This window comes from Mangifera indica, chromosome 12 (genome assembly GCF_011075055.1).
Source record: "Mangifera indica cultivar Alphonso chromosome 12, CATAS_Mindica_2.1, whole genome shotgun sequence".
Taxonomy (NCBI): domain Eukaryota; kingdom Viridiplantae; phylum Streptophyta; class Magnoliopsida; order Sapindales; family Anacardiaceae; genus Mangifera; species Mangifera indica.
This window is the reverse complement of record NC_058148.1, coordinates 13,933,748-13,950,440: the sequence shown is the minus strand read 5'-3', so window position 1 is coordinate 13,950,440 and position 16,693 is coordinate 13,933,748. Positions and strand designations below refer to the sequence as shown.

Sequence of the window (16,693 nt, the reverse complement as noted above, 5' to 3'; positions counted from 1 at the left end):
CTTTTAAAAAAGAACATTTGCATACACTTTGCATTCAAAATATTTAAATATTATCATGTGATTGTTCGATTTTAAATTAAAAATAAAATAATATTTTATATAATATAAATTTAAAAAAAAAAAAGATTTGGTTTCTCTCTTCGTAAGTCATATATTTTCATGTCTATGAGGAAATTTTCAGTAGAATGTTATAGTTTGTTACTGTTTTACCCTTCACTAAAATAAGAGACATAGGCTATTAATAAAAATGGTTGGGCCGAAAAACCATTGCCCTGCTACGATTCTGAGACACACAAAATCATTAAAGTACACATCTATATATGCAAGCAGGACTGGGCGTAATAAATTATACGTATCATATTATTTTATTTTTAATGATATATATAAATATATATATTTATATACTCAAAATTTATATGAATAATTTTATTGTATTTTGTATTGAGTGTTATATCCATTATAAATCTTTTTCTTTCATTAAACTATTTTTTTTTAGGATAATTTGAATAATATAAAAATAAAAGAGTTGAATAACACAAATATATACACACTCATATGTGTCATCATATGATTGGTTATTATTTATTCTTAATTCAAAATCATCCAATCAAATGATAACACATATAAATGTGTATATATTTATGTACCAAAAATAAATACACATAGTTTTATTGTTGATATAAACACAATAATTATATTTGTTTTCAAATAAATCCATAAGAAGTCACCATTTCATCAAATTTTAAATATCACTGCCAAGAAGCCATAAGGAGGTTTATAGAATTCCCTTCTGCTTCTGTTTTTTTTTTTTTACGAGATTTTTCTGCTAATGGTATTTTTGTCAAATTTCTCCAATTATTCATGATCTGATCACAATTGAACTTTTGGAAGTATAGTTGGAATATTGGTGTAATCATTAGAGTAGATATAACTACACATACAGTCTGTGAAATCGTTAGGGCTGGACTTGAGCCGAGCCAGCTCGAGCTGGGCTCGCTCGAGCCTGAAACGAGCCGGGCTTGGCTCGGCTCGATAGAGCTCGAACTGGCTCGGTAGATTTTTTTTAAAAATTTTTTATACAAAACGATGTCTTTTTTATCAATATATATTAAAAACGATGTCGTTTTAATAACGAAAAATGAGTCGAACCGAATTTGAGCCGAACTCGAGCTCGAGCCAAACTCGAGCCGTCCATATATGAACCGAGCCAAGCTCGAACTGACTGCGAGCCGAGCTCAGCTCGACTCGAATCCAGCCTTAGAAATCGTAATGAATTGGAAGGAGGATTGTTATCAATGCAAATTATGCTCTTTACAGTCTTATTTTTCAGAAGTTTTATGTCCCTGGTTAGTTGCATCTTCTTGCAGAGAAAGACCGCTTCCTTGATGTTTGAAGTTGTAGAAATGCCACACTTATACAACTTTTTATCAAAATTCTATTCCAGAATCTAGGCCTCCTCACACAAAATGCAGGAGGCCATTGGAACTCAACTGATGCAACTTTGATAAAACTTCCAGCAGTTAATGCCCATATCATGTACTCCATGCCCTCAGGTTCTCATCCTATGCTACAATCATAAGAAATAAGCCCCCAAAGAAAAAATTATGACAGGCTCAAATGTAAACTGGAGTTGTGTATATCCTTGAGAAACATTTCCAATAGAGCATCAAACACTGCGTCTACTTCATCTGCACTTTTCAGAAAGTATACCGATGACAGGAACTACTGTCATTCCAATCTGCACATAAGACCAGTCCTACATCAAAATAAGTTCCAAATAGTCGCAAAAAGTACAAATTTGCATATTTGCATGTGAACTGGAAGTTTCATATTCATATGATAGTGAAAAGATAATCTAGAACTCCCAAGTAAACTTTTAAAGCTGAGAGTCTAAAGAAAGAACTCAGCCAACTAACTTAAATGCAAGAATCAATACTCACACCAGACATAATGACTAATTGCAAGTAGGTAAAGTTTGTAAGTTCCACTCCTGGATTATTCAATACCAGCAACTATATAATAATTGATTACATGTATGCTGCAAAAACTTCGTACCAACAATGTTCACAGCCAAAGGCAGACACCAACATTCACAATTCTCAACAACAGGGCATTATATTTGCCAATTTTGTATCAAATCTACTATATATTCAATTATTATCAATAAAATTATCTTCTACACTAACAAGAAAAAGGCTCAAAATGATCTCCTCCTTAGCCTCTCTCAAAGCCGTTTCTACATATCAGCATCAGTTTCCTCTCTTATCCCTTCCCTCAGTTTCCTTTGTAGACACGAAGCTGTTAGGCTCTTCCAGTTCCGTTTCTGGTGTTCTTGGAATCCATGATCATCTTGTCATGTAATTCAACTACTTTAGCCACCATCAGCCTTTCTGATTAGGGTATGTACATCATATTTCATGAATAAAAGGATAATCATGTTTTTTGTTGGTTGATTAGTACTTTGGTAAAGAAGATAATCACATTTTAAATTCTTGAGTCTATACTGCTATAGATGGTCAAATATAAAATGATTTGTACTGCAATCATTCAAGAGGGGACTTCGTCATATTAATATCAGGCAGATTTAACATCACTAACCCATATCAAGTCTGAAAAAATTACAGAAAAAAAAATATTCAATTCCTATAACAAAAACATGAACTTCAGCTTCTCGCAGTTATTTTGTCCAACACTGCAAACTCTTTAAGCAAGATGCAGTTCCCGTATGAGTGACTGACAAATGAGATTCACAGGAAAAAAGTAGTTTTGAAGTCTTTCCAGAACTAACCTGAGGAAAGGTGAAAGCAACTAACAGCTCCAACAATAATGTTTTCACACTCACAACTACTTAGTGAAGAACTCCTCAAAGTCTTGATATATCTGGCCTCCCCAGTTTAGGGGCATCTGAGAATGACATATGCAATAGTTATTACTTGTTTGGATACATTAATCGGATCATCCTAAAAGAAGTTATACTAGTTCAACAAATGAGGGCAGTGGTGAATTTAATGCGGAAGTTTATCTGGAGTACACCGAACCCATGTCATCTGTGAATTTGTTTACATAGAGGTGTCTTTGTCTATTACTCTAGGGAACTTGAACTTCGGGTTTTGCTCCAGAAAAGCTGCTGGCTTCTGGAATACCACTGAGGCAGCCCTAATCAAGATGGCGGCAGTTAAACCCCATATCAAGTACTCCTTGTTTTCAAATTCATAATCAAAAAGGTGAATAAGATACTTGTCCCCAAGCCATTCTCTTTCTTCATCCCTTCGATTTTCATCCTGAAGCAAAAATATCATATATAATCCAAAAATAATAATAGTAATATGAATGAATGCACTGAAAGTAGATAGTGTTGAGAGGACAACCTTAATAAACATTTCTAAAGGAGCATCAAATACTTCTTCTACCTCAGCAGGATTTGGAATAGGCTTGAAAGCTTTCCTATCGCGAAGTAAGCAAATAACAGGTATAACTCTGAGGAGTTGCTGCACAGAGAAATGATGATTGCTTAACCAAGAAAGTAATGCCAAGTACAGATCAAGTTTCAAATATACTGAATTAAAAAGTTTTCATACATTCTATATCATTTAATCACATGCTAAATTAAATAGCTGCTCATCTATGAAATACTGTAAACATTTTAATATCTCTGATATTCTGCAGAATCATTCAGATTAATCACATGATTTCCAAGAAACTTTATTCAGAAAAATTGACCTAACAATATCGTTTGCATATCAAACTGATAATCATTACTTGTGACTAGGTACTAGATCAGAAAGAAGAAATATTGCGGTCATCAGCATAAACATCTTAAGTCCTTCACTAACAAGATGAATGCAATCATTTATTCAGAATATATTATCTGGATGAAGAGAGATAAAGACAAACAGATATGAATTGTAGGCAAGCAAGTTACTATACATGAATTTTTCATGATACCAATAAAGCTGAACTGGCCAAAGAATGATCCACAAATTGCAACATCAGAAAACTTGAGATGTAAAAAGCATGCATGTTCAACCAAGAGCACAGAATAGAAATGGCAAGCATTTCATTTTAAACACCAGTAACTATAGTACGCAAGCAAAGTTCAGGAGAATTTAAATACGCAAACTAAGATAGCAAAGCAGACAAATTTTTAATTTAAGGACAATGTTATAAATATGAGAGACCCAATGATTCAATTGTAAAAGAATTTGAGGCAGGCAGAGAAAGTAATTGGGCAATTTAAAATTTGGGAAGTAATATGAGCTGTGTCTGCTGGTCTGTTATCAAAACACTCAGTTTTGAAAACTCTTAGCAACATATACAGCTCTATTGAACCTCATATTCTTCCAAGATCCCATCTTTTATTCTTTTATATGTAAACTGGGGCCTCACATCTGCAACAACACTTCAAGCCATGCATCATAAGTATTACACCTAACTCTTAGAAAAGTTCACACATTACACTCTTTAAAAGGTTCACACATTCATAATACAGATGCTCAAATCCGCAATTTCTGACAACATTTCTACTCTGATGGAAATTTAGCAAAACCAGAAAAAATTCGAGCAAATACATTTTTGTTTTCAATTAACTGTACCAATCTCAGGGTCATTTGGGTAGATAACACTAATTCAAAAATATTTTATGAGAAATTGGGAATGAAAAATAATTCTGAAAAAGAAGTCTGTTCTGCGGCAGCCTCCTCTATTTACAATAAGTCACTTCCATCTAATTTATTAAAAAACAACAAATACAACACCCTTTGTTCACTCATTAAACCTTCAACTAGAGTAGTTGGAAATTGCATTAAGAAGAGAAAATAACAAGAGGATTTACCAATTTTATAGTCCAATTCACATCATATGCAGTGGACACCCATAATTTCATAAAATTGTAACTACTTACTAGTCAAATTCCAGAATCACATGAGTCAACTGAACCCAGGTTTGCACTCATCAAAATGACAAATTCAAAATCAAGTTATAAATATCATGAGATTCTTTCAGAACAACTACTGAAAAATGTAATAAGCATAGAATAAAAATCCTTCCATACCTTAGACAGAAATGGTTCAAGAAAAGTCACAACATCCACAAGTGACGGATTCAACCCAATCTCCTCCTCAGCTTCCCTTGTTGCAGTCTCCGCATCATCCTTATCACCCTCATCAGCTTTCCCACCAGGCAATGCAACTTCCCCTGCACCAAACACATCAACTCAGTCAAACAGCCAATCACCAACACTCACGCCATGATCATCATCATTCAGTCAATGTCCAATTTTTTTTACCGAAAGACACAGGGAAAAAGAAATATGAAATTGCAATGCCAACATTGTCTGATACCAAATGCAGTTAATAAAAGCAAAACTTAAGTCCTTCACTCAATTGAGCCATTTTAACTCAATAGAGGTAAAGCTTTCACTCTTTTCCCGTAAGATTATTAGATTAGCTTTCGCTCAAAGTTTTCTTCTTTTCTAACTGAACCATTTATGAGCACAGTACTCATGTGGATACAATTTGCCATTCACTTCCTAGAAATCAACATTAAACGCATTTTAAGTCCTTTCCATCCCCCAGAGGCATCAAAGCCAGTGATCAAAAGTACCAGTTTCCTTTTAAAATCTATAATTTACCAGGAAAATAAATAAAGCCCCGCTAGTTAGATAAGCCTTATACAACTGATCAATAAAGCTAAATCATCCAGCATTTCAAAAGCAACGAGAAAAGAAAATTCAGAAAACATCAAAGCATTTCCCTTTTTTATTACCCTCAAATTATCTCAGCAAACAAAATGGTGCTCAAAATTACCGACCAGAGTGAGTAGACAATCTAGAAGACCTCTTCGTAAGTATGACCCTCAAATCACCAGCATCTCCTTCAAAGAGACAGATCAAAACAGCAGCTTTTTTGGGTTTAAACCGTTGAGGGTCCCTAACAGTTGGAGTAAGAGATTCTTCAAACCCCACCTGAGAGACCACCTTGCCAGTGGCTTCCTGGATTTGTTGTTCCTCCAATTCATCTAAACAAGAAGGTGGTGGCTTGTAACAACGTAACTGTTGGGCTAATAAAAGGAGTCTGTGAGTTTGTGAGGAGGCCTTTGCCGCTGTTATTGTTGAAGATGATGACGAATCCATGAGCCTGGTCAATGTAAATGGCGATATAGTAAATGGGAGTTTTCTTATTCTCAGAAGCGAGATCATAAGATGCTGAAACCTTGATGAAGTAGAAGGTCTTATTAATGGCGCACAGTTTGATGCAATACTATAAACGTTTTCCTTAGCCGCCGATATAGGTATGTAAGACAAATTAGACTGCCCAAATTATCTTTGAAATTAAAATTCCAGTTGAATTCCTTTGAGACCCCGTCTACTTTAATAAATAAATATCAAACCACATTGAATTCCTCTCCACACACCAACACAAATTTATTCCATAAATAACTAAATTGTGTTTGTCTTGCAAACCAAGAGAGTTCAATATGACCTGTATTTTTCTATCTACCTAATCCTTCACTTTAATTTAGCAAGGAGGGGATTCGGTTTGTTAAACTTTTTTGGCTGGCTGGGCGGTCAATGGCTGTATCTTGATTAAGATTTTTAGGTTTGTACCAATTAGGTTAGTAGGTCATTAATTTGCTATGAAGTTAAACAATACAACAGCAAGACAAAGACAATTTGAATTATGGCTTGTTAAAAATGTGCAAAGGTCATCAATAATATCCTCTCTATTTACATTATAAATTAATAATGCAAAATTTCTCTGATAATATACAAACCAGAAAGATAAAGTGATCAAATCAATCCAAATACCCAGTTCATGGCTCTTGCATGACAAAACATCACTTTCACAACACTTCATATGCTCAGTCAAAAATAACATATGAATTGAAAAAGAAAAAATGGACTTTCTTTCTAAAGATTTCAATTAAATGGAAAATGAAAACCAACTATATGCCTATCACCATTCACTAAACAAAATTGGAAGGGTATTAGGAAACCGATTGCTCCTTGGCGACTGCTTCTTCAGATATGGTTTTGCCTTCAGGGGAAGACTGCTTTTCAGCAGCTGGGAAAGACAACCTTTGGTCCTTCATAGTTATTTCCTTGGTGTTTGTTTTTCTAGCTTCAGTGTTCCCTCCTGGTGATGGTTTTTTGGAAGCCGGGAAAGACAATCTTCGACCCTTTGCAGTTTTTTCCTTAGTGATTGTTTCTTCAGCTTTGGTATTCTGTCCAAGGGATGGTTTTTCAGCAGCTGGGAAAGACAATCTTCGCCCCACTGTAGTTCCCCTCCCATAAGACATTGGAGGTTTTACTGAACCTGATGATTTCTGTGTTGGTGAATTTATGTTCTTACCAACCTTGCTTGCTTGCCTGTGCTGCACCTTCTTGGGCCTTTTGGACTCAGAAGGTGAATTTATGTTTTTATCAACCTTGTCAGCTCGCCCCTGCTGCACCTTCTTTGGGCTTTTGGACTTAAAAGGTGATTTTATGTTTTCACCAACCTTGTTTGCCTGTGCGTGCTGGACCTTCTTTGGGCTAATTAACTTTGAAGCAACATGGCTTTCCCATGGTCGAGCAGCAATCCAGCGTTCCTTCCAACTCCAACCCCAATCAGATTTGTCAAGTTCATATTTACTGAACCCAAGAGGATTAGAGTTGGCCCTCCACTGCAAATCATAAATTTATTTGGTCATTGCAAATTTGATTTTTTTATTCTGCCACATTGAAGAGAAGACGGCCTCTGGGGTTAACATACCTGATGAGAAAAGGCATAAGCCATTGCTCGCTCTCGCTTAATTGATGCTTCTTCCCGCTGATGTATCCTTGATAGAATTTCGTCCTTTGTTTCAGAGCCACCACTCCATTCAACCTGTCACCCTTTATATCTTTAGTCAAATAGAAAAAGAGTTGATGATTTCAAACAGGCCCTATACCTAAGAACAAGGATTCAAGGAAATAAACATGCCTTCAAGAATATGGTTGACAGTAAAACAAGAAAAATTCACAATTTCTTGCAGAATTAGAAACATAAAGGACAAAAGACCAAGACAATTATTAGCATGTAACATTGAGCGGGAGAGGTTTACTAGCAGAAAAATAGCACCCATTAACATTTGTAGCACAATACAGAATGGTAGAAGACAGGCTACCAGTATGCAGAAGAAGGAAGGCAATACTTTGACATGAAATACATCAAGGGATTCAGTACTGGTCAGAAAAAAGCAGACTGCTCAACTAGTAGAATTGTGACGCCAATATATATTTAAATTAAAAAAAACAGTTAAGGCGGCAACATGTGATTAAGTATTGAGCATTACTTAGTTAAGATTATGGGTCATATGAGACAATTCTTAATGACCTAATATCTATGTTTATAAGTTATGAAGATTTTTCGCTATTTCTATAGATGGGGGTAGGATCTTAATGAGGCAAGTAATCTGGATATTGAAATCTAAAATCACAATGATCGGATCAGTTGGTTTAATCATATGTTCTCAAAAATTCCAGTTTTCTTACTAGGTTAATAGCAATTATAGTTTGTTATAATTCATTTTCTTAGATGTTTAAGAAATCGATTTGACTGTAAAAGTTGGCAAAGTCTTCTCCCATCCCATAGTTCCATGCGCTTGAGGATTAACTGTTAAATTGTTATGAGTATGTAGGGTAGAATTATCCAGATCTATTATTATTATCAGAGTTTATTGTGCAACAAAATTATGGTGGATATTTAGATTGAGACATAGCAAGCAGAGGTGGCTTATGAATAAAGGGAGTTGTTAGTCCAAGCTGGAGTTAGTTGATAAAGGCTTCAACTCATGTCCTAGATTCTAGCTGAAAATTCAAAGTGTAGCTAAAACTGCACTGAGAGAAATTGAGCTTTTGGAAAGTTCATTGAACGTATATATATGCAGAATTTACTCCTTCCGATATATTCAATGAAAAATGATAAGCTGTTTCAGTGTACTAAAGTTCCGTAGAATTTCTCACTTAAGTTTGTGAACTTTCACTCTTTTAAGTAATAGCCTTCTTTTCAGTTTTGATTTAGGTCAGGTGCTTTTGCAGATTTGGATTTATGGACAGATTGCCAGCAAATGGTAAAGTTGTGATGATGGTAGTCTGGTGGCCTAGTGAGATAGGAGTATGGTATAGTTGTGGTGGTGATAGTCCAGAGAAAGTGAATGGAACAAAAAGGACAATGTATTTTAAACCTAAGTATTTTACAATTTTCCTAAAAAAGTTTCATCATCTAGATATTGACAATTTTAGCTATGCTAGTTCTCACAGGTTTGAGAATTTGTTGGTCTAAGTTCTAACCTCTAGGTCATGAAGCTTTGCCTCAAGTTTTAGTTGATGCTCTAACTTCTTCTGTTTGAGCCGGCCTTCCATTACCATATTCAGTCGGCGAGCACGAATCTCACCCTGTATTTTGCTCCATGCATGAATATTGCTCAATGTGTTTGAAGCTTGCTTTTTAACAGAATGATGTTGGGTCACAGCTTGAAATCTTACTATCCCTTTCAAGCGACGTAAACTTTTTCTAGCCTGCAGCAGGAGAAATTTCATCAATAAAATGCCAACAGCATATGATTTAGAACGACACAGTTATACCTTAAATACAGAACTAGAAAGTAGAGAAGTGCTAAGTCAAGACGCCAATAAATTACCAATAATTGCATACGTCTCTCCTCTCCTAGAAGTCCAGAATAAAACTTTTAAATTAATTTTAAGGAGTAGGAAAGAAAAACCACCTGGATCTGCTTTGAAAATCTTAAGAGGGCACTATCCCACAAAGTACAGACTGGCCAATCAGTGACCCTAATTAGTTGGAACTAAGGCTTTGCTGGGTAACATGGAAATCTTATGCAGGTTTATAGACGAAATCATTAAAGCAAAGGTTGTAAAGGCAGAGAAGATATATCAGGTGAAAAAAAAATCAATCATTAAATATAATCAAGTAACTTCTTTATGTCTTAGATTGCAACCTATAACAATGGTTGGAAAGGCAGAGAAGCCATCTCTGCCCTCATAAGAAAAGGCATGTCTCAAAAGCACTGCACAGTACAAACAGCTAGCTTTTTATTAAGAATAGGATCTGTCTTTTGTGCAAATATTAATTGGAAGTCAGAATGACCCAAAACAGAATAAAAAAGATTTTAGTTTCTCCAGCTACAGCTTCTATCCTATAAGATATTCCAGCTCCTCATATCTAGAATAAAATACCAGACCTATGGTGAGAACTGTTCCCTAAGGGAGTTCATGATACTGTCCAACAAATGGAAATTATTGTCAATCAATATTTTTATTCAAGTGCTGTCTTTGACTTAGTCTCAGGAAGACACAGGCTATTTGCAAACAAATTTATTAAAAGAACTCAGGAGACTAGTAATCCAGCTACCACATGTGTCCAGGAGAGTAAAAGTATCAAATTTCATCTAAACAGTCCTTGAGACCTCTAAGATCTGAAGTCTCCCCTCCACATAATGCATTAACAATAGCCTTTTCCTCATCCTTCACCCTCTCTTAGGCTCAATTTGTAATTTTCACATGTGAAATGGGAAAAGGAAAGGGAAGAGGGGAGTTTGGTTGTGTATGAGTCACAAGTGCAGAAAAGATGTAAGTTAAGCTAGTAGTTTAATCCAAGCTTAAATACCAGAAGGTTAGGACCAAATGCACAAACCATTTAAATTTATTTGGATCTTCCCTCGAGAAATTTGCCCATGGTCAACAACATTGTGTATACTGTCATCAAAATATGATGACAAACTATGAATTCATTGACAATCCAATGAGATGAATAAGTTTTCTGCATGATAAAAAGTTATTTTACTCACTCTATGTTTAATTGTTAGTAGTTAATATATTAGAAGGATACAGTTCTTGCATGATAAATTCAAATCCCTGTAAACAAGTGCATTTTGAATTTTACTATACACTTCTTCTTAAGTTGCAAAACTGAATGATGAAATTCTACACAAGTAAAAGCCCAACAGGGAGGGAAAAAAAAATACAATCAATGCGACAAAAAAATTGGAGAATGAACTTTCATAGAATTTGTTCACATTATTGGAAAGCCAACATACCATGTATGCCCGGAATGCAGTTTGAATCCGTGTTGCAGCTATATCCTCAACTGGCATGCCAAGAGCCCTAGCATTAGCAAAACTACTAGACTGCTGTATGCCTGAATGCTTTTTCCATTTGAAGCCATTGGATTTTGAAGATGCTGGAGACCCCTGTCTCAAAAATGAAGGAACAAGTGAGGTAGTCTACATAATATTAACAAAAGATATCCACCAAAGATAATTTCTTAACAGCAACTCTAAATAGCAACAATGTCACTAAATTCAATCAATGAATCCTCACACATGTTCTATAAATGGTATTCAATAGCCACTCAAAGGGCAATAACATTGAAATATGAAACCTTTAAACGACCAAACATAATTTCCAAAACTTTGGTTTGCTTAAAAATGTATGTTACAAACATGAAAAAAGTTAAAAAAAAAAGAAGCTCATTATATACTAAAAATTGTAGGAAAAGTAAAAGCATCCAAATAGTTATTAGTTATTATACCTTGACCTTCTTTGAGTTAATTATTGTCTTAAACCAATCTCCAGAACCCATATTGAGATTAAATGTCTGTCTTTAATTCGACATAACCCTGCAGCAGTTTTAATGAAACAGATTAGCATTGAGCCAGCTTAGAAAGAGTGAAGAGACCAGCTAAAAGCCAAGAACTAGCAAAGCCATGTTAAATGCATGTCAATTACGGTAACAACATTTGCATCACTATAGTATAATACCATCAAAATTATTCAGAATACTATAAAATCTCAATTATATATGAAGCAATTCATCTTGGAAAAAGTAGTACTAGTCTCTTAAACCAATCTACCTGAGTCTAAGTCATCCTCTCTCACAAAACTCAACTACCCTCATCGAATATGAAACATCCAAAGGTAAATCCAAACAAAATCTCCAACAATGTAAATCACCATAATAAAAGCAAGTAAATTGCAGCATGCTCATGAACAAGATCACATATAAGTAAAATTTCAGCACAAGTTCCTCTAAAAAAGTAGACAACAACTAGTAACCAGAACAAAACTTATCAAGTCAACCCACACATTCAAGTCAACAAACGGACATCCCAAAATCGCAATTCTCAATCCAAAAACAGAAACAAACAACGCAAAATCTGAGTTAAACATAACATATCGTGAAATAAAAAACAGCAAAGGTGATAAAGAGACTGTTTAAGAAAATGGGAAGTCACAGAAACAAGATGGGGAAGACATTAGGACCTGTAAAAGCTGAAGTAATGTAGGAGGAAACTCAGGTCTGGCATTGGCAATTTTTTAATAGTAGTTTTATGAATAAGAAAGGAACGTCCTTGCAAAATGGGCAGAACAGCTATTTCCCACAGTTCATTTACTATATCACTTTCTACCCTTAAAGTCAGAAAAACAACAAATTGCCACCTTCTGTTAACTTTTTTACCCTGAACTCTCTCCAAATCTCATCTCATTCTTCCTCTTCCTCTTCAAGTTTTAGGAATAAAATGGATAGCGGAAGAAAACCCCACCAACCAGCGCCTCTTTAGTTGGAATTGTATTGAAATGATGCAATTTTAATCATACTCGATTCTTCAACTTGGCTTGTTTGACTGATAATGAAATTATGTTTAAATTTTTCAACTTATATACTTATTAATCACATAAATATTCAAATTTAGCGAATAAAATTTTAGATATATAAGTGTTTGATTTTAAAATTTTAAGTGTTTATCCATTTTTACTTAAGTTAAGCTTAACCCTGTAAACTCATGAAACCAATTAATTTTATGTCAATTTTGGCTTAATAATGATAATAATGAAATCGAGCTTGATTGATTCGATTCCATGTTCACAAATGTATTGTATGCACATAATAGAAAGAATCGTTATAAATAAATAGAAACAATCATCATAAAATTAACTAAATACTTATGTATATTACATTTACATAGAATATCAAAAGTTTAGAATACAATGTTATTTAATATATTATCTAATAAGAGTTAACGTTATACATATTTATTTTTTAATATACAAATAAATAAATATATATAATATTATTTTATTTTTTAATTTAAAATTATTTAGTTATATAATAATATATATTAAATACACCTTTATTAATCATTTTTCCCTTCACCATTAGTACCATATAGGTTTAACAGCTGTATCTATGCGACAACGTTTTGTGGAACGGGCTAATAGAATACGCCGGTACAGAGATATGAAGCTCCTCTGAAGTGTCAGAAGGAGGTCCATATTCACGCCTGGAATCCTGTGCTTCATTAACAACTGAACTTCCTGTTGGACTACTCTGACTCTGCGTTCCATTATAAAAAAACCTTGCAAGACTAACCGCCATTTTCAAGCCACGGTGGTGCCTTGGGGTCACATGGCCCTGGTATTTCTCTTCGTGATACGTAAAATAGCTTTTCCATAATAGAAAGATGAAAATCAGAAAACAAGTACCAGAACTGATGCCATATACAAGGTAGAGACCCCAGAAGCTATGGACAGTCAAGCCTTCCGTTTTAATATTGCTTTCAGTGGCTGAACAATCGGGTGAAGGCGCAAACCACTTGTCTTCAATTGCTTTTATTGTCCCATTCTCTGATAGATTCAGAATGGCCCTGGAAAAATCAAGCGCTAGAGGGGAACCTTTTTGAAATGCCTGCATTGCATGTGGAGACACGTCAGAACTTTCTGTTAGCAAATTTGCTTATATACTAACATTAATTATAGTTTTGATCTAATAAAATTTGATAATTAAATAATTTAGTAATAGTTTACATATAATCATAAATAATCAATAAAAATAAACTTAATATCTTTAAAAGTTATAATTTAGATCTTGAACTTTTAATGAGTTTTATTATTAATATACTATATATTAAGTAAGTCCTCCACCAAAATCAATATAGAATATTTTTATGGAAAATACTTCCTACTCTTTGGTATATGAAGAATTATAAAACTGAAAATTTACTTACAAATCCCAAGCCTCCAAATCTGGAGGTTTCTGTGGCAATGTAATTTTTGCAGTACTTGTTGAAGAAGACTTTTACGTATGGAACTTCAAGAAATAAGGCAGCGATGTTCTTGCTTTCAAGTTCTTTAACATAATTGGTTTCTATATTGTCAAAGGCGCTAATATTTGTAATGTCGAACACAGTGGTGAGGTAACTCTTTACAAACGAATCGTTACCACAGCCAACAGTTAAGTTGTGCGTCCTTAGGGACTCCATATCTGCAACAGTTGGTTCAAGTCGCTGGACGGTGAGCAGTGAAGACAGACTAGCAGTGTAGCTCGATGTCAACACAAACACAACGAACAGCCACAGTATAACCACTACTCGACTCAAGTTGCTATTAATATTTTCTTCTGCAAAATGTAACCATCTGTTTTCAGCCGAGGAACTAGAACAAGATATTCAGAGACTGGAGATGTATATATACTTACTGTGAGCAAAGAAGACAGAAGAGAAAGTGAACCAAACAGTGGTGCTTATTTGATTCTTCCAGGGGCCTCTGAAATCAGGATTTGACTGATGCTCCATAAGCCATACGATTAGCATCGTGTAGATGAAGGCGGCAGTGGTGGCCATCCACAATTTAAAGGTGAAAGGCTTCAAGAACATCCACATTGAATTTTCAGACTTGGCTGGAACTATCATCGTCAACCCTGACTCAGTGTATGGCTGGGTAAATTCCACGTATTTTGTTCTTTCCTCTAGAATGGTCAAATCGCCTACTGCAGCATCATAAGTCTTCCATCCAATTGGAATTACCAGTCAATCAAGCAAAACCCTTATCAGAAATAAGAAATAAAAAGAAAAATATAATACAAAGTTCTTCACATATTATCCTCAAAAATTTCTGGCTGAATAAAATTCATTACCTTGTTGTAAACGCCCATAATCAGTTCATCATAAATGCCATAATGAGGTACAAATTCGTATGATAGATTATAGTTCAGCCTTTCTAGCACGTTAAAGAAAAGATCAATGCAGAAGCCAGAATATTCCATCTTTTTAGTAGAATCATCGATCGATTCAACCACAAACTTCTCGAAAAAGGTTTTAACTGGGACTCCGATTCTCAATGGGTTTTCAGGCGTAGGCATTGTCCATCCTTTCGGCACTTGCTTCCACCTCCCAGGCCAAATCACATCATCAGCCAAACCTTCTGTTTGATCAACAACTTCACTACTATTTTCATCTTTAACGTTGAGTGTCCTCGAGAATCCACGCGTTGGCAACCAGAAGTGAAGCTCCTTGTATCTTCTTCCAACGACATTGACAATCCTGAGAATGTCTGTGTTCAATAGCTGACCTTCTTTGAAATGAATTCTGCCACTTAACCCAGAAAAATTACTAGATAACATATTTCCTACCAACATTTCGGGACTGCTACTGTTACCAGTCAATATGTCTATCTCCTGTATTACGAGTCTAATGCTATCAAACGCTCGAAGTGCATAAATTCCTGGCTTAAAGTAACCTTCTTCTGGATATTCAGCCGTGAAATTTCTCTGGAACTGGGAACAAAACTCCTGATAAGAAGTACCCGTTTCATAATAGTAATTCTTGATTCCTAGAGTACCTTCCATAGAGGAGATGACATCGGTGTTAAGAGAGTCTAGGTAATTTGCAACAGTATCTGTAACTATCCATGCCGAGTCTCCCCTTAAAAATCCCATCTTTTTAGCCTCTCTAAACAGGTGAATAATCATAGGCAAGGATGACTGAAGAACGACGAAAACCCGTGATTGTACATCGTGTATCTTTTCTAGCTCATCTCGAACAATTTCTTTCATGTCAGATATGGAAGAAGTCGGTGGAAGAACCAAGTGATACTCAATTTCAGAACTAACGCGTTGAAGACCCTCAGATAAAAGAGCCAATTTCCCAGAATCTCCTCCATATGCATTATCTTCATATACGGCTACAACTCTTCTCCAATTATAGGACTGAGCTAGAGCCACAATGCAATTTATTTGTTCAGAATCATTGTTAGCCATTCTTATCAAGAAAGGCCATCGAAGAGACATTGATGAAGGTGTTATAGCAGGTGTTGCAAATGAAACAACAGGAACTTGATCCCGGCTTCCTATATCAGCAACTGGAGCTGCTTCCTCCCATGTCTCCATGCCAACAATCACTTTCACCTTCTCTTCCTTAATCAGCTTCTCGGCTGCAAAACCAATTATTATTTATTTAGTTAGTTCTTACCATATTACAAAAAAATTAACATTCTTCTCATTTTAACAGAAAGTGTAGAAGAAGAAGATAACCTGCAGTAGCAGCTTGGAAGGGGTCTCTTCCATGGTCCCGGATGTGAAGGGAGAGCTTGTGGCTTGTTGAGTTACTGTTGAAACTTTGCACTGCGACATTCATGGCCGTAATCTCTCGCTTCCCAATACTGGAATTCTTATCGATAATTGCACCGATGTTTATAATCCCGTCCTCACTATCGGACGCCTCAACCCCATGGCAGGTCAGGCAGAAAAGGAAGATGAGTACAACGTAAAATAAACAAAGTTTTGAAACTGTTTTAACAGACATATTAGACAAGAAAGGTAGTTGATTTCCAAAAGTACAGAAAAAATTTCTTTCAATCTGTTATGCTTGTGAAAAAAGC

At 35.2% G+C, this 16,693-nt stretch overlaps 3 protein-coding genes across 4 annotated transcripts; all 3 read right to left on the bottom strand.

The window, feature by feature from the left end:
• Positions 1–1,963: 1,963 nt before the first annotated feature.
• Positions 1,964–6,282, bottom strand: LOC123193444 (nudix hydrolase 15, mitochondrial-like). The gene is made up of 4 exons (XM_044606443.1): positions 5,809–6,282; positions 5,051–5,193; positions 3,369–3,488; positions 1,964–3,281 (listed from the first exon to the last, which is right to left on the bottom strand). Exons 1-4 carry the CDS (start codon positions 6,194–6,196, stop codon positions 3,060–3,062), a joined length of 873 nt encoding a protein of 290 aa, XP_044462378.1. The 5' UTR covers positions 6,197–6,282; the 3' UTR covers positions 1,964–3,059.
• A 420-nt stretch (positions 6,283–6,702) lies between these two features.
• On the bottom strand, positions 6,703–12,433 carry LOC123193443 (protein IQ-DOMAIN 9-like). 2 transcript variants are annotated; one of them, XM_044606441.1, is made up of 6 exons: positions 12,302–12,433; positions 11,571–11,658; positions 11,077–11,229; positions 9,311–9,538; positions 7,752–7,865; positions 6,703–7,662 (listed from the first exon to the last, which is right to left on the bottom strand). In XM_044606441.1, exons 2-6 carry the CDS (start codon positions 11,619–11,621, stop codon positions 6,985–6,987), a joined length of 1,224 nt encoding a protein of 407 aa, XP_044462376.1. In that variant the 5' UTR covers positions 11,622–11,658; positions 12,302–12,433; the 3' UTR covers positions 6,703–6,984. The 2 variants fall into 2 exon arrangements, with proteins under 2 accessions (XP_044462376.1, XP_044462377.1); XM_044606442.1 differs by having other exon boundaries at positions 11,077–11,233; positions 12,302–12,319.
• A 741-nt stretch (positions 12,434–13,174) lies between these two features.
• On the bottom strand, positions 13,175–16,653 carry LOC123192528 (glutamate receptor 2.7-like). The gene is made up of 5 exons (XM_044605113.1): positions 16,347–16,653; positions 14,952–16,246; positions 14,514–14,820; positions 14,044–14,435; positions 13,175–13,724 (listed from the first exon to the last, which is right to left on the bottom strand). Exons 1-5 carry the CDS (start codon positions 16,615–16,617, stop codon positions 13,212–13,214), a joined length of 2,778 nt encoding a protein of 925 aa, XP_044461048.1. The 5' UTR covers positions 16,618–16,653; the 3' UTR covers positions 13,175–13,211.
• Positions 16,654–16,693: the final 40 nt, after the last annotated feature.

Coding starts and splice junctions, on each gene's coding strand:
- LOC123193443 (XM_044606441.1), bottom strand. CDS start 11,621: ATGGGTTCTGGAGATTGGTTTAAGACAATAATTAACTCAAAGAAGGTC. Junction 9,539..11,076: donor CTGCATTCCGGGCATACATG/GTATGTTGGCTT, acceptor CTCCTGCTGCAG/GCTAGAAAAAGTTTACGTCG. Junction 7,866..9,310: donor CAAAGCTTCATGACCTAGAG/GTTAGAACTTAG, acceptor AAAGGGTGACAG/GTTGAATGGAGTGGTGGCTC.
- LOC123192528 (XM_044605113.1), bottom strand. CDS start 16,617: ATGTCTGTTAAAACAGTTTCAAAACTTTGTTTATTTTACGTTGTACTC. Junction 14,436..14,513: donor TTCTGTCTTCTTTGCTCACA/GTAAGTATATAT, acceptor TACATTTTGCAG/AAGAAAATATTAATAGCAAC. Junction 13,725..14,043: donor GATTTGGAGGCTTGGGATTT/GTAAGTAAATTT, acceptor CATGCAATGCAG/GCATTTCAAAAAGGTTCCCC.
- LOC123193444 (XM_044606443.1), bottom strand. CDS start 6,196: ATGATCTCGCTTCTGAGAATAAGAAAACTCCCATTTACTATATCGCCA. Junction 3,489..5,050: donor TTGAACCATTTCTGTCTAAG/GTATGGAAGGAT, acceptor TTCTCTGTGCAG/CAACTCCTCAGAGTTATACC. Junction 3,282..3,368: donor CTTTAGAAATGTTTATTAAG/GTTGTCCTCTCA, acceptor TTTTTGCTTCAG/GATGAAAATCGAAGGGATGA.